Below are 26281 nucleotides of genomic sequence, written 5' to 3'. Positions count from 1 at the left end.
CGATTCACTTTCTAGATACAGACTCTATTTCGGGACGGGAAGCCGGTTTTTATATCAGCAACGAACACTCCAGATCTCTCTAGTCGTTTCGGCACTCATCTAAACTTTTCGCTGCGGTTCCCGGTGTTACATGCGTCTGCTGGCCGAGATGACGGTCAGGGCCGGCTTCAGATTCATTACAACACTATCATGGTTGATTTTCCAGGCTGTTTCGGCAACGCTTTGGTTCAACTTCAATTCATAGAGAAAAATTGACTAAAATTAAAATTTGGAAAGAAAGAACATCATCAATGTATACAGTACAAAATTCTCTTTCGATAGTATCTACCACGTCACAGTAGAATAAAATATGTATTGAGACATGGAGCTACAAAAAAACATGACATTTAAACGGATAAAACTTCTGAAACGTCCTAGTAGCTTAAGCTTGGGAACTTTTCATTTCAATCTCAGTTCAATAATCGATTTTGAAGTTATTTCGGTAATGCTGGTGGTAATCTTTTGTGATTCGTATGTTTTTCCAGGAATGACATGGGTTTATAGGTGTGCGCCTATATCAAAACCTCCAACGCAATTTTTGGCCGATCATCCTTTCTTGATCATTTTATACAAAACCACAGATGAGCTACAGAGCACAGCATCCTTTTCCATATTGTTCAAAGGGCGTGTGTCGCAACCTCAACTTCAATGTAGATTGAAATAGTTTAGAGAATTCATTATACAAAATATTGTTTAGTTTTTTTATATATACCATTAATAGATTTTGTTTATGCCGACAATAGTGCATTTGAACTGTATTTTGATTGTTGAATGTCAAGGCTTTTCAATATGAAACATTTCAATATAATTCGAAAACATTAAATGAGCATTACAGTATTCGAAATATTTATGAAAATGAGGGACTCAACCAATATTTTCTTCTGCTTTCTTTTCCTTTTTGACAATCATTGATTGTATAAAAATAGAAAACACACTTATGAAATTCACAGAGCATCAACTGAGTAAAAACAATGTTCTGTGATAGACCAGGACTGTTCAAAAATGGTAAAAAGTGAAAAAAAATAGTATAAGGATGAAACCCATTAGAAAAGAAGGGGAATATGATAAAAATGAAAGGAAAAATAAATTACGGGCGATCTGAGTTGGGAAGTGGGAGTTTTGCCTCTTTGGTGGCATTTATTCATCGTTAGATTCGACAAACCTTTCCAATTCTAGTTTATCTTTGAAATCTTCAAGACAATCACCTTCTTTGTCTCCAATATTATTTCCAATCTGCATTGGTTCTTAATTCATAATTTCATCTGAATCATTAATTTTCTCGTAGGTTTTTTCTTCGATATTTGAGCAATTTTCAGAACCATGACAATTTGAGCATAAATTTGTGCATTTGAAACCATGTTTTCGACAGCCACATTTTAAACTGTTACATCCAGTTTCACAGCTGCAGCAAATAGTTTTAAGCAATACTTCCGGCATTAATTCCTTTTCTGTAAATTTGGGCATAATGCCACGTTGATGTTGCTTCCAGCCCCAATCTGTTGCTGTAACAATGTTCTGCTGCTCCTTCTGTGGATGGGAGGTTTGTCAAAATGAAAGATGATTTAATTTTTGCCAATTGATATTTTTGAAATCTTAATTGTTTCAGTGTTATTTTTTCATTTTTACATTTATAAATAGATTTGATTCATTGTAATCCTTTTTTTTTCATTAATTTTTTTGCTAAGTTGCAAATTTTTTATAAAAAACATTGGTTAAATTTGACAAATTTTTAGCGTCTAATAATGAATTTACGATACTTTCCTTTCCTTTTCCGGCAAATCCAGATGTTGTATTACAACCAAGAAAACAATGCAGAAATGCAACAATATTTTTGAAGGATTCATGTTTGAAACTATAAGACGTGAAAAATAGATCCTTTACATTTCCAGAACCTGGTTTGAGAAAATAAATCCTATGTAGATTACTAACGTTTCTTTTAAAGTAAATCTGTCGCAATTATTTCAAAGTAACTCATCCTGCACGTGTATTTTTGAAAACGATGTAGTACACTGCTCTGTATCTCGAATACTGGCTAACAGTTTTTACAGCTGCTAGGAAATAACAGGTATTTAGTAAGGCCCAGACCCTCCTAGCTCCTTCCCCACTTTTCTATGAAATACCTTTCAATGGGTTGAAATTTTCCGTAGGTCAATCAGGCATATAAATTATTTTAAAACAGCAATAAATAGGCATCTATAGTAAAACCAATAATGATTGAGAGTAAAGCGCGTTGTCATATCTAAATTTTACGTTACCAGTTTATAGCAGAATCAAAATATAGTAAGCAGTAGAGTTGTAGGTTGTGGCAAATTATAGATAATACACAATACTAGTACGATGAAAAGGTATTATTTATGACAAAAATCAGTAATGAGCTTGTAATGAGTAATACTTATACATTTCCTGATTACTGATCAGTTAAAATTCATTATTTTCTGTATAGTGTTAGATATTTGTTACAACTAGTGGCAACGCTGTACGCAACGATATTTCTGTCTTTGTCACTTTACCGTAACTTCCATCTCATCGTTGCAGTCCTCACTAATGTACTTGCAGCCATGAGCGTATCATTGGTTTGTGAATTATACAGCGTGAATTGTACGTTTTACAGTTAAGTTAGTCAGCAATCGACGTGTTGTGATAACAATTGGTGAAAATAATAGTGCTAATAAGTGTTTAAGCGTTACATAATTATATTTCTACACCGTTCTCAAACTACTCAAAAAATGGGAGACATGGTCGGGCCTTCCACGTCGAAAAAGGTAAAACGGTCGGAGTCTCGGCCAGTAAGAGAAAAACAAATTGTACTGCGAGTATTTCACTGTCTTGAAAGAGATCATCAGCCACCAAAAGATGACTTTGTGCATATGTGCTGTAATTCTACGTGTGTACCTCCGAATAACCAACCGGGCATTTCTACATCATTAAGTTCCACAATTACAAAAGATAAATTAGTATCGTGCTCTGATTATACCGCTGTACAAAATACTAAGAGAAGCAGAAATTCATGGGGACGTACAAACGCCAAAAACTAGTAGCGGACGAAAAAAATCACAGTTGATGAAGAAGCCAAAACCAGTATACGCAGAACTATTCACAGTTTCTTTTTCAGAAATGAGCTGCCCACACTACAAACAGTTCTGGATGCACTTAGCGATCATGAATTGGTCCCAAAAATGGGTAAAGAAACTTTTAGGAAACTTGTGCACGAAATGAAATTTACGTACGGAAAAGTTGACAGGAAAAGCATTCTCATTGAAACTATCTAAGAAAAATTGACGAATTTCGGAAGCTCAAAAAAAATTGTACTTCATGGACGAGACATGGGTTAACCAAGGACATACGGTCAAAAAAGTATGGCAGGATGGTAATATAACAAGTGCACGACAAGCCTTTAATGAAGATTTGTCAGTTGGGTTAAAACAGCCATCTGGAAAAGGTAGTCGTCTGATAGTTACGCATATAGGAAGCGACAGTGGATTTTTACCAAATTGTGAATTAATATTTAAATCTAAGAAAACAGGCGACTATCATGAAGAGATGAATGCGGAGGTGTTTGAAAAATGGTTTGAAGGTATCATTCAACTTGTGGAACCTGGGTCTGTCATCGTCATGGACAATGCCCCATACCATAGTCGACATTTAGAACCATTACCGAAACAATCATGAAAAAAAGCAGCAATTCAAGAATGGTTAATTAATAAGAACATTCAATATAACAAAGATAGTTTAAAAGCAGAACTACTTCAGCTAACAAAATTACACACAGACAAATATAAAAAATTCGCAGTGGATGAAATGGCGTTAAGTCGTGGAATTACAGTTTTAAGGTTACCACCATACCACTACGAATTAAAGCCAATAGAATTAATCTGGGCGCAAGTAAAAGGATATGTGGTACGAGAAAACAGAACATTTAAATTAGTGGACGTGCAACATCACCTACAAGAAGCTATTCGAACTGTTTCTGCAGAAGACTGGAAGAAATGCATGCAGCATGTTTTAAAAGAAGAGCAAAAAATGTGGGACGTAGACAACCGTATTGAACACAATATTGAACCAATCATAATTCACTTTGATGATAGCGGTAGCAACAGTGACGAATCTGAGGTTGAAGATTAGACGAAAATTTGTACATTTACATTTATATTATATTCTATTATCAAAAATTTGTAATTTGTATTTTCTAGTACCCCTGACGATGAGTTTAAGTTACTCGAAAGCTTGAGAATAGTTATAAAGAGTTCACTTATCAATTGCTGCAACCCAATAGTGAAAAAAGTTATATATATATATATATATATATATATATATATATATATATATATATATATGTATATATATATATATATATTGTGTTTTTTATTAATATTGTTAATTTATTTGATACCTACTATAATTACCACGATTATTACTCCGTTTTCATAAGGCCCACCTAATGACTACAGCGATTAGGTAAATTACGATATTGCAAAGTTTTAATGAAATAAATAAAAAATGTGTATGAATATTTTAACTACTTGTACTAAGAATTTTTCTTTCATTCTTAACCCTCTCAAAAATTAATAAGCACGCCCCCGATTTGCTGTGAACTGGGCTTACTTCTACTCTCAGTCATTATTGGTTTTAGTATACAAATATTATTTAAAGAAGATTCTACAACCTTCTTAAAATGAATTGAAGGAGTTATATTTTTAGGAGTGATTAAAGGGATGAGAGAATCTTCCAAAAAATATAACCCCTTCAATTCAAGCTCAATATTGTACATAATGATTAAAAAAAATTTTAGAATTCGAGTTTTTTTCGATTTTTTCATTTTCTGAGAACATTTACTATAGTAATGTATATTTTTTTACACCATCGGAAAGTAGGGATTGCAACGAACAAAAAGCACACCGATTTTTTGAAAAAAGTTGATACTTTGACTTGAGAGTTTATTGAAAATTAGGGTGCTTTTTTGATATTAGGTCAAAATAAGGTGAAGAATTGAAAATTTTAAATCAAATAAATTACAGTGTGTTTGGGACATAAAAAGGTAAGTTTTCACCAAATTTCGTAGAAATTTTTTTTAAAAGATTAAATAAAAAACCAAAAACTTGGTTTTCTATTTTTGAAAATGTACAAGAACAATTCAAAAATGTGAATTATTGTAGTGTCTAAGCGTTTCAAATAATTTCTTAGAACTTGTTCTTTGAGAAACACAAGAAATATTTGAAGAAGGAATATTTTAAGGAGACTTTAGTTTTTGGGAAAAAAGATGTTTGCTGCTGATGCAGTGATAAAACAATGTGTTGTTCCGAAACTTCGAAGTACATCATCGAGGATGACAGTTTTCTATGTAAGTGACATTTTAAACCAATACTTTTTCATATATCTACCACATTGTGATTTTTATAAATGTTTTAATTTCATAACGAATGTTTGTAGTAGAAACTGAATGAAAAAAAGTTATTTTCGCACAATTCAATGTACATATGAAAGTAGTTGTTTCGAAAGGACTATTTGTAATTCATTGTACATGTGAAAGTACTGAGAGTAGATCATTTGAAAGAGTTCTTTTCCAGTTTGTATCAGAAATAAACTTCTGTGTATGCTCTACGCATTTTTATAGAGTTTTTATTGTAGTTATGTTTTTTCCTTTCTCTGAAAGTTTACCTTATTTTTTGTTCAATGATAGAAAAGTAGAGAGTCAAAAGGGATTTTTTCTCACCGGATATAGTTCTAAGACGCGTCTTTTGATCAATAAAAATACTGATTGAACAGAACGAATGTACTAAACGTTTCCTCTGCTACTGTGGCAGACATCATCAGTGGTATATGCTTTGACTACTTGGGTGTGAGGACCAACCCCTAAAACACACCCCACATCTCATCTCAATTCCACTTGAGCAAAGTAAATATTTTCATATTGATATGCATGCAAAATATTTTGTAAATCTTTGAATACGGTTTTATTTGAGAATTTGAACAATCTTTTCACAGTGTTTTTCCCAACTCAAAATGCTATCAAAATGGAAATTTTATAGTAGAATTCTGTTGTAAATGATTACCATTCCCTTCTAGAAAAAGTTTTTGATGTGCTTTTTGATAATTATGAAATCTTAAGAAATGAGTTTCATCAATATTGATGTAGATATAATAAGCTGAAAATCAGGTATTCCTATGGGAGAATTTGCATCACGTCAACCTGACCACCCATACCCCACTAGAGCCGAACTATCCTTCACCAAAAAGATCCGCTATATTTAGGGCCAAAAGTATTTAACAAATGAATATTTGGATAAAAAAATGCACCAAATCTTTTCAGATTCAAATTTTATACTTTTTAACACGAGAAATGAATATTGTTATCATTATTATTATACCTACCACATACACAGCATCAATTCTGCATCAGACATCCCAGTACTGGTTAAATTAATCTGAGTTTACTGAAAGTTATTTTGATATAATCCGCCATTAAGTTGTTTGTGAAGTAAAAAATTTAATATTCGTAACGAAGGTATATTTTAGGGAAAACAATAGTTTTTACCAATGAAAGAAATTAAAATCTCTACCGGTTTAACCAGAAACAAATCCAAATCGAAAATTCCCAATAGAACAATGTATATTTTTCAGCCCATTTGTAGGTCAATACATTTTTTTCAATTATATAACACAAGTTACCATTTCCATTTGAAATGGGGGCACTATGACGTGACGCCATAGTGCCGCCATATTGGCTGTCACTTTTGATATTGTACCTTGTGTTGGGGTTTCTTTTGTTGAGTCTTCATTTTGCAAAAATATGCACACAGAGGTAGTATTGCAATTATGATGTCACCACTCTTGCAGAAACTCTTTCAAAGAACTGACAATTATGTCTGATGCTGCAGCACGTTAACCGGATTACCCATATCCCACTAGAGCCGGAATTTGTTGCTATCTGGACTACACCGAACTGTCCTTTACCAAAAAGGTCCGCTATATATTTAGGGCCAAAAGTATTCAACAAATGAACATTTCGATAAAAAGAGCACCAAATCTTTCCATATTCGATTTGAAAAATTTTTATACTTTTTAACAAGAGAAATGAATGTTGTTATCATTATCATTATACCTACCACATTCACAGAAGCATCAATTCTGCATCAGACATCCCAATACTTGGTAAATTAATCTGAGTTTACTGAATGTTATTTTGACATATCCGCCAAAAATATTTTCACTGGTGTATCTTTTCAGGAAAAAAGGTTAAAAAGATGATACGAAGGTCTAAACCCAAAAAGTTTCTCGCTGACCATCCATTTATTGTACTTCTTGATGAATATTCTCATACCATGGTTATGTTTAAGGGTCGCTTTTTGAATCCTAATAACTAAATGACACAGGTAGACCATGATCTAGCGAATCATATCACGCTTTGAGTTACATTGAAACAACTAACCTCACACATTTTTGTAACACTTGATTTTTCTTTTGGTTTCAACTCTAATTTCATTTTACGTAAATTGAGCTTTTTTCTTATAAAGTTTCATAAAATCTATCAAACTTATTCATTCTGCATGGGGAGAAATTAGGAAATGTGATAAATTTCATCTGGTGCGCTTTGTTTTCATTGATGAAGCTTCAAATCTGAAATCTTCCTCGAACAAAAAAAAATTATTCGACGAATTGTGGCATTTTTTAATATTTACTCTGGATTGTAATATACTTTTTTACTTGGTTATGTTTCCAAAAAACTAGACCTCCTTTCCTAATTTTCATTTGAATTGACTCTCAAGTTGCTGTGTAATAGTATATAAATCAGTAAAATGTTTCGTCATCTAGGTTAGTAATCATTAAAATTATATTGAATGTGAAAATAATGAACAAAATTCGGGAAGATTGATTTTCTCCATTGCTACTAAATTTGTAGACATGCTCAGCATACACGGTTATTTAATATAAACAAGCATTACATAGAAGTTGATGAGCGCAGAAGTCTCGATACAGATGATGTTTGATGTGTGTACTACTCTGTTAAAAAAATAAGGTGAATTTTCATTATCTCAAAAAATGTTTATCAATTCATCAATTTTTATTTTGTCCCCTTCAAAGTAATTTTCCTCAGATATAATACACATAGTGCCAGCGTTTTTTTCTGATAAGCACTTTTTGGTATGTCTTTAACTCTCTCAGCAATTTGGTTTTCATCTTCTCAATCGTCGCAAAAATCCATTATTCAACGGGTATCTTCAATCTTGAGAACAGCAAAAAGTCGCAGGGGGGCAAATCTGGTGAATACAGTGGCTGATACATGATTACGGTGTTGTTTTTGGCAAAAAATTGTGAAAAAGCAATGCCGAGTGCCTTATCGTGATGCACAGCCTTAATTTGTATTAGTGATAATCATATTTTCGTTTGCTCAATAAATAAGGTTAATATTTAGCAAAACCTATTTCCACTCTCCCCTACTAAACATCTTGGAGGCTTGCTAATCTCATCATGCCTGATAAATATTGTTTTCAAAGCTTCCTTACATTTTGCGGCACTCTATAGTGTATCATGTTTGTTTGAAGTTGGTTGGCAATGTTTCATGGTGAATTTCATTAGTTGGGACTTTTTATTGGTTCGGACTTTCTTTGTCTAATATGATATAAAATTATTTGAAATCCCTGTAAAAAACAATACAATTGAAAATTAAAATGAATCGCTGAAAATAACAATAATATTAAGCAAAAAACCCTGAAATGAAATCACAATAAAATAAAATACAAGCAAAAAATTGAAAATTGAACAAACAAAAAAAAAGGAAAAGAAAACTAAAAAATTCCAAGCCAAAGTTATTTAATGGCGTTTTTATAAGTAAGCACAATCGTCTTCGGGTGATTGAGAGATTACTATTTATAGGTCACTCGAGTGCTTTCACCTATTCCCTCTTCCCTCTCTCCGTTTCATCGGTTCAGCGAGAGATGACCGTTTGTGTTTGTGGGGAGTTAGCAGTTTTCTGCCTTATTATGGGTTTCCATATGTTACGTATCTCTATACGATAGCTTGGCTAAATGCGTTGTTGGCCAACATAAATGCGGCTTCTTTGAATTTCCTCCTAAACCAGTGTTGCTCCCTCGGATGGTCTCAGCTTGGGACAACTTGATGCTCTGATTATCCCGATTTGCTGGTTTCTCATCGCTGTGTGAGTTTTATCATTCTCGGCAATGCGGACTTTCAGTTTCACTGATGTAGGATTCTCTGCACTCTCGTAATTGTTCATTCGTGTAATTCAATGTTTATATTAAAGTAGGTGTTTCGAAAGGGCTTTGTTTCTGAAAGTATTTGTATAAAGATGGAAAAGTAGAAAGCCAAAACCTTTGTTTCCCATAAATTATTGTCTCATAAAAATATATCCTTTCAATTTAAATTGTTCCATTATTCTGTGAAATTGAGATCCCTTACGTGTTCGTTAATTCATCATTTCTTTATTCATAATTAGGTCATTCAACAGATACAGATCCAATAACAGGATGGCACTAATTGAACATAAGAATTGGCAATAATTTTTGATGTACAATGGAGAAATCTCAATAGCTTCCGAATACAAACATATTGGTATTGAAACTAAAGTATGGCTACTATGAACAAAGTATTGAAAGCTGAGATTTCAAATTCTTCTTGAAAGCTTGTAGTACCTAGCAAAAAAGTTAACAGAATCTCATTTCATATTACAAAACCTCGAATATCTTATGAGAGATGTCCTGCAAGATGTCCTGCAAGGACATCTCTCATAAGATATTCGATGTTTTGTAATCATATCATATATATTAGGACATCTCTAATATTTGCAAGGAGATATAAGGAACGAAGAAAATTTGTCTATGCCGAGTGTTATTCAGGATGTTTCGAATTCGATCCTCACCATTGGGGCCTCGGAAACAATGAGAGACACGAAAATAGTCAAATTTGGGCAAAGTTGCGCATTTACCTGACAAACAATATGCCGTTGAGAAATTTCAGAAATTCCGATTATATCCGGGTCTATCGAAAATGAATTGTACTTCCACTTTGCCACTTTTTCCCTGCAACATAATGGTGTTTTCAGATTTCTTATCCGACGTTTCGTCTTCGATCCACCATCATAAACTTTTATTTTTTCTTATGAGCGCTACATTGGATTCTTTAAATTTTGAATAGAACCAGATTTTACATTTTCAATGATTTATCATAAGTTATCATTCTTTTTTGAAAAATCGGAGACATTGAAAAAAAAATTCTTATCATAATAGGCTTTGACTTTGATATTTCTAAATTTGACTTTCAATTTGTTACTCAATGTCATTTTGTTATTGTACAAGTCATTGAATTTTTGGCAAAAATGGCTTCCACGAATGAAGAAAAAAGAGATATGATACAAATTTATTAGAAATACGATAGAAATAGTGTTACGACATCGGAAATTTATTTAAACTTGAATCCCGAAAAACGACAACCACATCGAACTATGTTCGTATTATTGGATCAAAATCTCACCGAGTTTGGTTCGTTTGAAAAGCCAATGAACAAATACGGAGACAGAATCAACAATCAAAATTTGATAAATGAGGTGTGAATGATGTAAATTAGATGTTGTGTCCTTTTCAACAAATAACAATAATTAACTAAAGTGTAAAGACGAAAGTAAATTACAGCAAATGCTCAAAATGCTGGCCTTGTTTATGATAACACAACTGTGCTCTTCTTCGAATATTATTCATTGTACGATTAATTCCCCTCCTTCTCAATCTTCCGAACTCTCAAACAATGCTCTGTTGAAGGCCCTCAATATTTTGATATTCCCTCTGACCATAAACTCTAGTTTTCCGTGTGCCACATAAGAGTCTATCCACAACACTTGAGTGTGGAAACCTTGCTGGTCACCTCACCGGCCGATTATTCCCTATCCATTTATCACCACACATTTCAGTCAGGTAATTAGACACTCGTCTGGTAGTGTGCGGTGGAGCACCATTATGTTGAAACCAGATGTTGTTATAGTTAGCCAGAATTCCGTCAGATAAATGAGGACCCAAAATTCTATCTTCGTAAATTCCTGCTCACAAGTTAATACTAAACCGCACTTGAGGTCGAATTTCTTAGAACTGCCTGGGGTTGTTTATGCTCCAAATGTGTTCGTAAAAGTTCTTTCATCTGTCCAAATTACATTTTCCAGGAAATTAGGAAAATCAGGTCTTCTTATTAGCCATTTACAAAATTCTTATCGCCTTTCGGGATCACCTGGATGCAATTTTTGGATATGTGTATTTTGTAACATTTTAAACAGCTTTTTTGAGATGTCTCCAAGCACTTGTATGACAAATATTCATTTCGGAGGAAATTTTACGTGTTGATTTCCCCGGGGTCATGTTTATCTGCAAATTATTAATATTTATTGAAAAGGACACAATGTCTAACTTACCTCATTCATCAAATTTTCTTTAGTTTCCTGGTCCGTTATGTCTCTGTATTATTTCCTCGGCTTTTCAAATGAACCAAACTCTGTGAGATTTTGATCCAATAACTTGAACATAGTTCAATGTGGTTGTCGTCTTTCGGGATTAAATACATTTTCGATGTCCTAACACTGTTTCTATCGTAAATGTAATAAATTTGTATCGTATCTCTTTTTTCTTCATTCGTGACAGCCATTTTTCGCCAAAAATTCAATAACTTGTACAATAACAAAATGTCATTGAATGTAACAAATTAAGCGTCAAATTTAGAATCATCAAAGTCAAAGCCTATTATGATAAGTAGGTATTATTTTTTTTTCAATATCTCCAATTTTTCGAAAAAGAATGAAAAAGGTAAAATCTGGTTCTATTCAAAACAGAAAGAATCCAATGTAGCGCCCACAAGATAAAATAAAGTTGATGATGGTGGCCGGAAGACGAAACGTCGGATAGCAAATCTGAAAACACCATTATGTAGCAAAGAAAAAGTGGCAATGTGAAAGTGCAATTCATTTTCAAATCCTTCGAAAAATAAAGCCAGAAGAAATAAAAACCCTTTTCCGATATTTCTGTTTTTTTTCCGGATATCTCCGGATATACTTAGAATTTCAGAACTTTCTCAACGGCATTATGTTAATCAGGTAAATGCGCAACTTTGCCCTGATTTAACCATCTTCGTATCTCTCATAGTTTCCGAGATCCCACTGGTGAACATCGAATTTAAAACACCCTATATAATCTGCAGTTAAAGAGAAAGTAACTGAGACAGTACTTTGAGTCTGTCATATATTTTTAAAATTAAAGTCATAATTTCTATGAAAAGAATAATAAAAAACTCTTCTGCGCTTCCGTTCATTACACCCACTTTCTAACTGAAATTATCATTCTTTGGAATGCAACAAAAATCTATATTAATGAACTCTTCGTTTTATCCTATAGGGAATATAGTGAGAAGAAAGATGTGTGGTCGGGATCTTCCAGAAGAATTTTTAGCTGATCATCCATTCTTCATTATCAATTGCGGTGATAAGCGCAGCTTGATCATGTTTGAATGTCGCGTCTTGAATCCTTTGAACAAATCTACGCAGGTAGGATGCACATCCCTCGAACTACCTCTCGTTGTGGTTGTATTGAAACAATTAACATAATGTGATGGAACTGGCTGATACTTGATGAAAATCCATTTTTATTATGATGGTGGTCTGTAACCTAAAGGCACACACACCGATTTTGGACGGCCGTTTTTATACCGGTCGTCCAAATTCCAATGGTGAACCATATGTGGAAACGGGACCTGGCACACACGCCGAAAGGTGATCGTCGTCGATCACCGGTAAGCATGTATGCCAGGTCCCGTTCCCACATGTGGTTTACCATTGGAATTTGGACGACCGGTATAAAATCGGTCGCACGCTGGTTGCACACACACCGATTTTGGACGGCCGACTTTGTACCGGTCGTCCAAATTCCAATAGTGAACCACATGTGGACCTGGCACACACGCCGACCGGTGATCGTCGCCGGTAAAATATCGGTCAGCAGCCGTCCATTGCCACTGTATCGCCGGCAGTACCGGGAAGTAGTGGCTAAATACACTCTTGCATACTCACCGGTTTTTTACCGACTATTCCAGTCTCGAATGCTCGGTGAAATTGTAGTTACTACGCATTAACTTCGTTTTGGTAGTGCGTGCTAATTACGACAACAAAGTAACTGATTGTTTTACACATAAAAATCCGGTGAGTGTGCAAGCATCAGCTACGATCACCGGTCCGCGTGTGTTCCAGGTCCCGTTTCCACATGTGGTTCACTATTGGAATTTGGACGACCGGTACAAAGTCGGCCGTCCAAAATCGGTGTGTGTGCAACTAGCGTAAAGCTAATTGCTCACACACCGATTGTGGACGGCCGATTTTATACCGGTCGTCCAAATTCCAATAGTGAACCACATGTGGGAACGGGAATTGGCACACATGCCTACTGGTTATCGACGTCGATCGGCCGTTCAAATCGGTGTGTGTACATTTAGCGTAAGCGTAACGACTGTGATAACAACGCAGACGTTTTCCAGTGTAGTGATTCCAATAGCGATTGTGTACAAGGCAAAAAAGAGATACCAGTGAATAAGATTCGGATGCATTTGAATATTGAAATACAGAGAGTATGTTTTAATGTATATAAGAATCTACATATAAAGTTTGGTTTCGACGTAAAAAAATATTACAAGCATCAGATTTGACCGAAATTCCTTTCTCAAATGTACGTAAACTAGTCAAAAACAAACCTTATGAACGCAAGACGCGATTTGATGCGGAACTACCATGTTCATCTAATAAAATCAATAAAAAAAACAATATACGACTGCTACAAAAGCAATGAGATTCCTACAATTGAAATCGTAAGGAAGAAATTGAATACTTCTGGTCATAACGTGAGCTGCTGTGACAAAACTCCTCAGAACTGGATAAAGAAACTAGGATTTAGATTCAAAATAATAAACAGACGTCAAGCAGTTATATAAAGCAGAAGAATAGTAGAAATGCTTAACAAATACTCAGAATAAATAACTAAATATAGACAAGAACAACGGAAAATCTTCTTTTTGGACGATACTTGGTATGACACGACACAATTACAAAAAGGTGGACTGATGGTTCGAGATTGTGTACGCCTAACATGCCTGCAAACAAAGGATCGCGACTAATCATTGTGCATTGCGGAGGAAGTAAAGGATGAGTTTCGAATTCTTTGAACTTATGTGGAAAAAAATTGAGGACTGCAATGTTGACTATCATAAGAACATGGAAGCTCATATTTTTGAGGACTGGTTTGAAAACACATTGATCCCCAAATTTGGATGCGAATAGTGTAATAGTTCTTGACAACGCGACAGCTCATCAAAGTGCCGAATAAAAATTCGAGGAAAGATGAAATACAAAGTTTTTTAATGGATATTTATTTGTATTTTGAAGATAACTATACCAAAAACCAACTACTTGAAGTTTTACAGACAAAAACATTTGAAAAAGTGTATGCCCTTGAGAGTATTGCTGTTTGTGATTTCAATCCCATCGAGTTGATTTTGGGAAAATCGAAAGAGCATCAGGCGTAAAAATAATTTTCCAAAATTTGATAAGAAGCTGATAGAGCTAGTTGAAGAAGAAGTATCTAATATTACCGAAGAAGACTGGCAGAGAAGTATTGAAAAAGTAATTTTAATTGAAAAAGACTATATGGAGATTGGACACTTCCATATATGGAAATACATTCATTATTAATTTAAATGACGACAGTGATAGTGAAACGGAGAATATCGAAAAGGAATTATCAGAAGCTTTCAAAGAAAATTAGTGAAGTGTTTTTGAAGCGATCGATTATATATATGTATATATATATATATATATATATATATATATATATATATATATATATATATATATATCTATATTTAAACAATTACAAAAAAATACTTTTTCTTGAAATGAGTTATTGAATAACAAAATTAGTTAGCCCCCTTACTATTTTATTAAAGGGAAACTGCTGGAAGGTGGGGGCACTATATCGTTTATTGAACTATACTAATCATAAAGTGGAATTCAGTATTTGATTATGGATCAAAATAATCAGTTGTCATCGTTATTTGGTTACATATGCGACTTCGGTCTTTTGGATTTTCAACTATGGATATTTCTTTATGCGCCCTTTGTTGCTATATGATTTCAGTTTGTTATTTTGTCTGTGATAGATTCAAATGTCTTCATATTATATTCCAGGGAAGATGATGATAAAGCCGAAGTGTCTCCCAAGACCTCCGAAAGAATTTCTGGCCGACCACCCTTTCATTGTTTTTCTTTGTGGGATTTCTCGCAGTTTGATTATGTTTGAAAGTCGTGTATTGAATCCTCTCGTCTGAACGGGCAAGGTAGGCTGTTGATTTAAAACCGTCGCATGTTTTGAGATTGGAACTAACAGAGAAAGTCTCCATAATGTGTTAAGAAGTGTAGGTTGTGTTCTAACAGAAAACCTTCATTTCCAACACTGAAGGAGGTATTACACCTACAATATGTATGAGATACGAGGAAAGAGAAACTTTCGAAATATTTTGTTAGCTTAAATTCTATGCACCCAGTGAATGTTTTGTTCCAATCTGTAGGAAGGGGTGAGGATGAGCATACACTTTTCTGGACTTTCAGTCAACAGTCTCCATTCTTTGAATGTTATTTGAACACTACATTCACTATGGTATTCTTTTCAATACCATGTTCAGTTTTTGATCTGCTTTAGTAGGTGTAGTTCAGGTAAACGATATAGTGCAACCTGAAAGCTTCTGATAATTCCCCTTTCGTGTTAGGAATCACATGTTAAAAGGTAAGACCTCGTTAGTCCTTAGCTCGCACAAGTTTCTCAACTTCTGAGAGTTGTCGTTCGTATGGAGGCGACAGCTAATTAACGGAAAAACAGATTTCAAACAGATTCTCTGTTTCACATCATTGTCGTCATTTAAATCAATAATTGATTTATTTCCACCATTAATATGGTAAAATTAGAGACTTCTTCGTTAATTAGCTGTATTACCCTTCTTATCAAATTTTTTGGAAAATTAACTTGATGCTTTGTTTCAATTTTCCCCACATCAACTCGATGAGATTGAAAACACAAAAATGGGGGGAAGTCTCCATACTTTTCAGCAATACCCTCAAGGGCATAACCGTTTTCAAATGTTTTTGTCTGTAAAACATCAAGTAGTTGGTTTTTGGTATAGTTATCTCCAGATTACAAATTGTTATCCATTAAAAAACTTTGTATTTCATCTTTCCTCGAATTTTTATTCGGTACTCTGATGAGCTGTCGCGAATGATAGGAAGCGTTATCAAGAACTATTACAGTATTCGCATCCGAATTTGGGATCAATTTTTTTCAAACTATTCCTCGAAAATATTAGCTTTCATGTTTTTATGATAGTCAACATTGCAGTCCTCAAGTTATTTTCCACATAAATTCAAAGAATTCGGAACCCATCCTTTACTTCCTCCGCAATGCACAATGATTAGTCGCGATCCTTTGTTTGCAGGCATGTTAGGCGTACACATTCTCAAACCATCAGTCCATCCTTTCGTAACTGTGTCGTGAGTGTCATACCAAGTTCGTCCAAATAAAATTTGCCGTTGTTCTTGTGTATATTTAGTTATTTGTTCTAAGTATTTGTTAAGCAATTCCACTATTCTTCTGCTTTCCATAACTGCTTGACGTTTGTTTATTATTTCAAATCTAAATCCTAGTTTCTTTATCCAATTCTGAAGAGTTTTGTCACAGCAGTTCACGTTATGGTCAGAAGTATTCAATTTCTTCCTTATGATTTCAATTGTAAGATTCTAATTTTGTATTGTTTTTTCAATAATTTTATTAGATGAACATCTAAAGGTTTTGGTTCTCCCGCATCAAATCGCGTGTTGCGTTCATAAGGTTTGTTTTTGACTATTTTACGTACAGTTGAGAAAGGAATTTCGGTCAAATCTGATGTTGATTGTAATATTTTTTTCCCTCGAAACCAAACTTGATATGTAAATTCTTATATACATTGAAACATACTCTCTGTATTTCAATAGTCAAATGCATCCGACTCTTATTAACTGTTTTTTTTGCATTGTTTACCATCGCTATTGGAATCACTCCACTGGAAAAAGTCTGCCTTCTTATCACACTCGTTATTACTATTAGTACTTGTCCAAGAACGCCACATTTCAAAACAGATAACAAACATTCCAATTAATTGTAACTGTACCAATATCGAATTTCGAAACTCAAATCGCTATCAGTTCCTGAACTGATTACGACGTCGATAACCATCCCCGTATTTTCCGATTTCTATTCGTCACCGTAACATGATTTCAAATTTAACTTTATGACTCTTCAGCCAATCATAAAACTCACGTAGTGAAAATTATCCAATACGAACCGCCAATTCTGCAGTCCACGTGGACTATTTCGCAGCCGGTTCATTTCTATGTATTGTTTTTTTGGAGTGCCACCAACTTTAAATGTTCACAATATCGTTTACTTCCACTATACTACAAATGAACTACAATTTTTTCATTCATCAAGTAATTGTTGCATGTTTGTAATACCCTAATATGATTTTGCAAGTTACTAATGCACAGTAATCTTTCGAAGAGTGTTGAAATATAAAACCGTATAGAATTTGTTGTTTGTTATTTCTGGAATAACGATGGTGAAGACATGTAAATAACCACTACCAAAACGATTTTTAGCTGATCGCCCTTTGTTTATTGTTCTCACAAAAAATGACCATTTTGAAGTTGAAAATTGTGTTCTCTTCATTATGTCGATAAATGGCGCTAGTCTTATTGCATTCACCGCTTTTTCAGTTAGTACTAACTTTCAAAAGAAAGCTGTTGAAATTTCATGAAATTGTACTCATAAGTTTGAGAGTTACTGTGCTAAGAGTGACACTAGTTTTGTTATTTTCAAAACAATGGATCAAAAACAGTTTTGTTTTTAATTTTACACTGCTTCTTGATGGGAAATAAAATAATGATAAAAAAACTTTTAAAGAAGCTTTCATTTGAGTGCCCTAAAAAGATCAAAATAAAATTTTAAATTACATTAACCACAGTAGTTGTTTACAGCTGATTCTCGGCCTCCCCCCACCACTATGACGTATTAATTGCTTTTTTTATTGGTTGTTGTTTGGTGAAGTTTTTTTGTTGTGCAGTGAAGTCAAGGCGTTGTGACCTTGAAGTGTCTGGTGCATGGATCGTTCAGATTTTTTTTTCATATGAGATTTTGTGTGTTTATGTGTGTGTGTAGGAGAATGCACGGTACAGGGTTTCATCATGTGCTTGTTTGTCTATGTACAAACATACGTCTGCATACTTCGAAGATCCTCCAAGTAATAAATGCTCCATCGGTGTTAGGGCACCCAGTTAGTAGTGGAGTGACGTCACAGCAATAACCGTTCAACGGCTAGAGAGCGACATGTTCACTCCACGACGTGTGGCAGAGTAATGCGTATTCATCGGTCTGCCCTCACCTCTCCCGAAGCGATGAAGGTTCGCTCTAGCCCCGCTATCGATGGTGACACAACGGCAGCCGAGGACCGTTTGCCTAGCGTCTACCCTCTCCGAGACCGCAACGACCACTGCTTGCTCGTACCGGCAACTGTTATCGCATCAAGTTGGGAGATGGGCTTGGCTGTGACGTCAGGCATCTCTAGTGGATAGCAACTAGCAATGTGAATCTTTCACGGTTTCATGGTGGGGGTGACTCACACTGTTTAATATAAAAGAAATGCCTGGCACACTATGAAATCAGTAGACGAATATATCTGCAGCAGTTAGCAATTGGTAGAGTGTTATTCAGTTCGTAATAGAAGGAAGACGGTGAGTGTATTTGTCTGTTGGAAATTGTTTATATTTTCGTATATATTTTCATCATGTCCGTTTCAAAAGTAGACTTGAATAAAATTAATAATTTGATTGTACAGGAGGTTGAAATAGTAGAGCAAAAGGTCTTATCATCATTGCCAATTGATGAAGTGTTCATAATTAAAAATATGTCAACTTATTCTACACGATTTGGTAAATCAATTTTATTAACTTTGCAAGATGTGAGCAATGATAAATTATTTAAAACATGGCTACCAAAACGTATTTCGTTGCAATTCAGTGATGACGATATATCTTGTATCAACTCATCAGGTGGTAAATATACGATGATGTATTTAGGACAGAGCCAACAAAGTTTTGCTGGCATGAAAACGCGATCTCTAGTCAAATTCAATATAATTGAATAATAATAGTAATAATTTATAGTGAATTTCTTTAGGTCATAGCTAACGAAGTTTTTTTGGTGTGAAAACGCTAACTCTAGTCAAATTCAATATGATTGAATAATAATAGTAATTATAATGAATTTCTTATTGTTTTATAATATTCATATATTAGATGATAATAATTATATGGAAATATAAACATTACTAACTTAGTTGAATACACTCACTTTGTAACTACAAGTAAAATGGGAATGTGAGTATTATATCACTGAAAAATTGGAGGTTGCTTATTGTTTTTTTTATTCAATTTCAGTTCCACCATTTAAAGATGTGGATGCAGTACGCAAGTCAAGATTGGGTCGATGTTGTAGATCTCAAATCATCGGTTCAACATTTGTCGTCTAAATTGAAGGTGTTGGGTGATGGAGCCGAACATGCAAGCAATTATGATATGAGTGTATGCTATGATGAAAAACAAATCGAATTATGCCTTCGTGATGCTGAGAACTATTGGAGTGGTGCAGAAGTTTGTAACAAATTTTTGGATAATGAATTGGAATTGTGGCAACTTTGTGATGTTATGATTGAACTGAACCTAAGAAGATTCCTGTATAGCCTCCAACCATACTTGCCAGAATGGATTATTCATCACTTTGAATTGAATGATGAAAATCGAGAGGAAATTGAAGATGGTCGCGAAAATGATGATTATGAGGAAGAAGTTATTTTAGATAGTCTGTAAGTTCCTGTAAATCATAAATAATGTCAAATAAAAAACTTTGTATTATTTTCATGTTTTATTTATTTAAATCTCATGAAATACAATAGAAAATGATTACAAAACAATAAATATGATATAAAATACAATACATGATATAAGTCAGTTACAAATAAAAAAAAAAAGATCATGAAACAGTACATGATAGAGTGAAAAAAAAAGTGTCAATATCTGCTATGAACTGAACCATCCAATGCATTGTATGTTAAAACTGTATCATGCAAAATTAATGCATATACTTTAGTGTTGTCTGGAAACTTGGTCTTCCTCGTCTCAAACTCAATCTTTATATCAATAGTTGATGATTTTGTTGCATTCGGTTGATGAGAACAATCGATGACGAATAGTGGATTCTCTCTAAATTGTCCAATGTCCATCAGAGGTTCACTCATATCTTTATCATAATAACTTCGCTGGAAACTCTCAAAAGCATAATAAGCAGGAGCATCAAGTTTTTTATCGAAATTCAAATTCCAACGCTCATATGGATAAACTTCAGAATTCAAGTATACTCGAATACTATTGATATCAGCAGTTGTGAATTTTGTAATATCCTGTGTTCTATCTTCAGATGTGGTAGTACTTTGGAATGCGATGATGACAAAACGAGGAGTTTCCAATGCGTTAGTTGTTTTGATGGCCCATATGTCTGAAGAAGTCCCACGTAATGATGGTAGTTCATAGAGGTCCCACATACGATACGCCAACTTGATTTTGGCATTCAGACCGCTTTTGTTTATTCTACTCAAAAGTTTGAGCTTGTGTTTATCATCTGGTACAATATGTCTTATTTTCCATTCGATTTTATTTATTTCCAAATCAGCATCAACCTCACCTATATATGAGTTTTTGAATGATCGAGCGATAATCAAAATCAATTCCTGTTTGGCATTCAAGATACTTTTGTTGTAATCTTCAGCAAAACCCATCAAATATTTCAGTGGTAGTTTTCCACTAAAAACATGACTGTTTGTATCCAAGATATCTTGCTTCAATTGTGAAAGTCCCCAACCAGATGTCAATAATGTGTTAGCATGAGATTGTCCAAATGATATCATGGTTTTCATTGTAGATGTTATCCCAGGTTTTCTAACAACAGCCACTTGTTCACCACCCATTTCATAACGAATTTCGTCAAAGAGAAATGCAATTGCATTATTCGAGAGATAGCATGTTTTCGCTACATCTTTGGGGGTGAATTTACCTTCTATGTAAATGAAGCTCTCGGCAATATCTAGTATAACATCTTGATTATTGATTGCAATTCTGATTTCATCCGAATTCCTGAATAGCGGTGATCCATAGGGCTTATATGTGTGCTCATGTAAACTTATGAGAGAATGATCGAGCACTGGTTCATTGAATATATTCAACTTTTCATTGTTTGTTTCGAGCACCATTGTTATTTTCTCACTTTCAATCCAATCGATTTCAAAAATTTAAGATCACTCACAGACAGAGCGTTATGTGCTAACTGTTTAGCATACACTTGTGGAATGAGCTTCTTTTTATGCACACCTTTCTTTTTGATAGTGCAACTCGTTTGGGATTGTTCAATGCGATTTTGTCTATTATAAATGAAACCCATAACAACAGTTATTCGATTTTCTTCAATTCCAAAATAATGAAAATCTCTTCTTCACTTCCAAAATCGATAAGGTTATTTTTTTCATCCAAAATACGCACTGTAATGTTGTGAATCAATTGACGACCTTCTGGACTGACAGGCATATATATAATACTGTGTGTGGTTCTTTAGTGAGATTGTAGCCAGGTTCAACATCAATATCGAATGAGAAAAGAATGTGGGATTCTTCACCATTTATATATGAACCAGATATTATATTGCAATCTAAGCGGATAAGTCTCACAGTTGTAATGTTTATTGGTAATGATGATTCATGTATCTGATTTGGTGGAAATATTTCATGAGCGAACCCCATCATTTCTGCTATTGAATTTGGATGTGTCAGATCAATTTCATATTTGGATCGCATTTCACATTTGAATGTATTATTATTGGCGTGTAGATAGAAAGTATCATCTGCAACGACATCATTTGGTTTTTTATCATGAAACAATCTGAACATGATATGTTTCTGTATGACGGCATTGATCTCTTCTATTTCATAAGCACCACATGGAATTTCAATTGTCAACTTTTGGGGTATCGATGAGTTGTCATTACTGATTCTAAAACTAACTAAGTTATTAGCTTCAGTTATATTATTGATTGTATTGCATCCATAGAATCCCAAAAGTCCTAATCCATAACGACTGTTCCTATCCAATTCAATTGGTGGAAAAAAATCCGCACTCAAGACACTTGTCCCGACAGCTTGTAGCTCGAACTTTCGTGACATGACTGATGAATATTTTGAAACACATTTCAATTTATTATTGTACACAGCAACAGCACATTTGAGACAATTTACACTTTTTGGAAGGTGTTGTATTGTAATAAGTATCATTTTATTGATACCAATATTCACATCCTCTATATTACAAATACAACACATAGATTTCCGAGGTATAGGACCGTCATTAACATCCGATTCTGAATTTTGATCGTGGTGGTGGTGCTCATAACAATATCTATGTTTCATTATATCGATGTCATCTTGCAGATGCTTAGGCAACTTTTCCCAAACATATGCAATCTCATGTGCAACACATGCAAGTATCACTTCCTTAGGCATATTTGCAAGCATCACTTTATCCATTTTTTTCAAGGTACCATATTTTGAAAACATTCTAAGTGAAAACCCCATTCCCTTGATAGCCTCCCGATCCAGTTTTGGTGTTGAATCCATTTTTATTTGGAAAATTATTTAGAGAGAAACTGCAAGCACAAGTGACCACAGAGAACTGTATTAAATTTCTGTTGTCGATCATAGTTATATTTGATTTTTACATTCGAACATTTTCGAAAGAATCGAGTCAATTCCAATGGTGGGGGTAGATCTCCAAAACTATCGAAATATGTGACTTCTTTCCCACATTTTCTATATGCCACCCAATGTGTTCCTGGTCCACTTATTCCATCTAAATTAACAATAGCTGTCTCGTTTTGTTTTGGACCTGAAGATGGTAATCTATCACGCATAAAAACACCACGAAAATGTGGAATTTTCATTTTTTGTGCATAATAACTGAGATCGTGATCAGTAAGAGGCCTCTGAGGTAGGGGTTCAATTAGTTTTTTGTTTTGTTTGTGGCTTTGTATGGTTTTAAATATAGTCCTAAACCTTTACGGTATGGTTTGAGATATATTCCAATTCCGCGTTTGCCTAATGCTACAGCCTCCATGGTTTTATTGTGACGATTGGCTTCCATTAAAGCCGCTCTGCTGGCTTTTGCCGAATTCACGGCCTTGGTAATACCAGCAGCGGCTCCCGCCAAACTTCCTAGTGCGGATAGTCCAGCAAAAATTGGTATCAATGGTAAAAGTCCACCGATCTTGGGAACAGGAATTATGCGTGGTGTGCGGATTTTCTTCTTTCCACCGGCAGCTTTAAGGTATTTACGTGCCGCCTGCAATGCCACAGTAATAGCTTTTTTGCTATTATTCGTCACAAATTGATTCCCACCAGCTTTCTTCAATACATTTCGCACTTTATGGACTATCCCAGCACCAAATGCAACTTTTTTAATTTTATTTTTCTTCGTTTGTTTCCTCTTACATTTTTTCTTATTGGTACTACAACCCATGCCCATATGTCTTTTCGCTTTCATAATGTTGGTGACAAGTAATGCAGCTGCTCTTTCCCCAATACTCGCGTCCTTCGATTTAACCCTATCCCAAGCGCTGTATTCAAGTTCTTTGTCGGCTAAATGTCTTGCTGCAAGATCGGATGGATGCTTAGAATATTGAATATCGTGTTTTTTGCATTCAATATCTAATTTATTGATTCCAGGGTCGTTACGAGCTAAACGTTGTTTCAATTTTGTACCCGGTCCACAGTATTGATAACCTCCGGGTAGATGTAATTCGAAAGGAAGTTTGTTTATTAAATCATTAACAAAACCACAACCTCTTTTAATTTTACGATCACTTTCAATACGTCCGTATCGTTTGATGGTACACATTGAAATGAATAAGCTAATAACATTTATATAGTCTCCAACCACGGCACGATGCGCATTGTAAAACAGAAAGAAAAGTTTGCTGTAGATAATCTAGATGAGAAATTTGGTTGTGGATTGAATGGACAAAGGGTATTCAGACATGGTCCACTACTTCCATCATCAGTTCGAGGACTCATTATAGGACTTCAAATTGTGGAAAGACGAATGCAATGATATCACTATTAACACATCCACAAGGATGAGATTTAGAAATGTGTATCTCTATTCGAAATCACTCAATCAACCTAAATATCAGTACTTGCGAAGTGTTTTGGAACCTATAAAAGGATTAGGTTTTTATACATTCAGCAATAATGCAGAAATAGTGGAACCCTCCGACGCTAAGCCTAATTCTGTTTTCATTTTCGATGATGTGATATGTGAAAAGCAAGATATTATTAGATCATATTTCTGTATGGGACGTCATAAGGATGTTGATTGTTTTTATCTAGCACAGACATATTCACGGGTACCCAAACAGTTAGTGCGTGACAATACCAATTTCATTTTAATGTTCAAACAAGATGAGACGAATTTACATCACATTTATTCAGATCATGTTTCACCCGATGTAACATTCAAACAATTCCAATTGATGTGTGTTAAATGCTGGGAGGACCAATATGGATTTCTAGTCATTGATAAGGATAGAAAAATAGATGAAGGTAGATATCGCAAAGGATTCGATAGTTTTATATACCCATGATCTTGTTTTTTACACTTATTCGATCACTGAATATTGTAGAGGTCACTTCATCAGCGAATTAGGCTATAATTTAAAAAAGGGCATTATGAATACAAAAAAAGATTCTGAAAATAAAAACAATGAAATGAATTTGAAACGTCAACTAGTAGAGACAACAGAAGCTGTCAGGCAGAAATTCAACTCTATCAAGAATGATAATATTGAAAATCGTACGACACTTGAAAGATTGTATGAGCCCATAATGAAACCATTGAATGTTTTTATCATCAAACGCTACTTCTAAATCACCAGTGTTATCACCAAATCATGGAACTGTTCAATCTACTTCAAATTATCCCATGAGTACTCCAATAGGAAGAAAACAATCTTTTGCTAGTGTATCATCTGTGAATAGTGACACGAGCACACTTCAAGACGATATGAGAACAACTCTATTCGAAACACCATCATCGTCCCACATCGATTCCTCGGATCCTGACACCTCACCTGATATGGAATGAAAGTGGTGTGAAGATGTTTGATGAAACATTTGAATAATGTAAAATCTAAAATCCAGCATATGATGGAACATTTGGCGTACGTATGGATCCTATTACACAAAGTGAAAATGGGAAGTCTAGTGGTGTATTTCAAAGATGGAAACATTCATTTTGGGATGCTAATAAAGTGAAAAATATGAATGCGCAGGTAGTCCAGAATTGTATGGTATGATCTTTTGAAAGAATCCACGAGATGTTGATAATAAAGAAACTCGTCAAGTATATTCCAAAATATTGAAAATAACGAATGCTCCATATAAACAATATCATCAGAGAATGGTTTTAAAATACAAATTCTAAAAAATTTCTTGAAGTTATCAAACCTCTATTAGACTCACGACAATATCCAATAAGAAGTAGAGGTAAAATTGGTGGAGCACTCAAACGAGTGAAAATGGAGAAAATATATAATTCTAAACCTGTGAATTATGTGTACTGGAATTCACCCGAAAGAGTTAGTTGCTCGCCTACGATTATTGGAGCTTCAAAGTCAGCTGGTCATACAGGACATGACAATGAAATAATTTCAATAATGAAGAATTACGTGAAGAAGGTATAATATATTAAACATATTCACATGTAATGATCACTGTCACATCATCATTCAATGCAGTAACATTATCACATTTTCTCTTTAATCATATTGAAATAGAATGACTAATGAAATAAGTGATGTCAAACGACAAGTTGTTAATGAATTACATAAACCTGCAAGACGTAATTTTCGTAGTAGAAGAATAACCACCATCAAAGGTTTTGCAGATCTATGGCAAATAGATTTAGCTGAACTGCAACCTTATGCAAAAAGTAATGAAGGATACCGATATATACTTGTAGTGATAGATTGTTACTCCA

The 26281-nt window shown here is 34.3% G+C and overlaps 1 protein-coding gene across 19 annotated transcripts in view; it reads left to right on the top strand.

The window, feature by feature from the left end:
- LOC111510002 (leukocyte elastase inhibitor) overlaps positions 1–26281 on the top strand; it is a 122941-nt gene that overhangs the window by 42165 nt on the left and 54495 nt on the right. For 7 of the 19 annotated variants that reach the window (XM_074175117.1, XM_074175127.1, XM_074175107.1 and 4 more), the window contains exon 4: positions 12423–12571. The exons of 9 other annotated variants lie outside the window; for them this stretch is intronic. In XM_074175117.1, the coding sequence (XP_074031218.1) occupies positions 12423–12571 (149 nt within the window). Of the gene's footprint in view, positions 1–524; positions 1694–12422; positions 12572–15256; positions 15406–26281 lie in introns of those variants that run through there. 3 more of the 19 variants (XM_074175126.1, XM_074175125.1, XM_074175108.1) reach the window with 2 other exon arrangements.

This window comes from Leptinotarsa decemlineata, unplaced genomic scaffold, assembly GCF_025532065.1.
Source record: "Leptinotarsa decemlineata unplaced genomic scaffold, Ldec_3_MD MMD2_tig00000882_RagTag_RagTag, whole genome shotgun sequence".
NCBI classification, from domain to species: domain Eukaryota; kingdom Metazoa; phylum Arthropoda; class Insecta; order Coleoptera; family Chrysomelidae; genus Leptinotarsa; species Leptinotarsa decemlineata.
The sequence above is the reverse complement of the archived record's forward strand: the minus strand, read 5'-3'. Positions and strand labels throughout refer to the sequence as shown.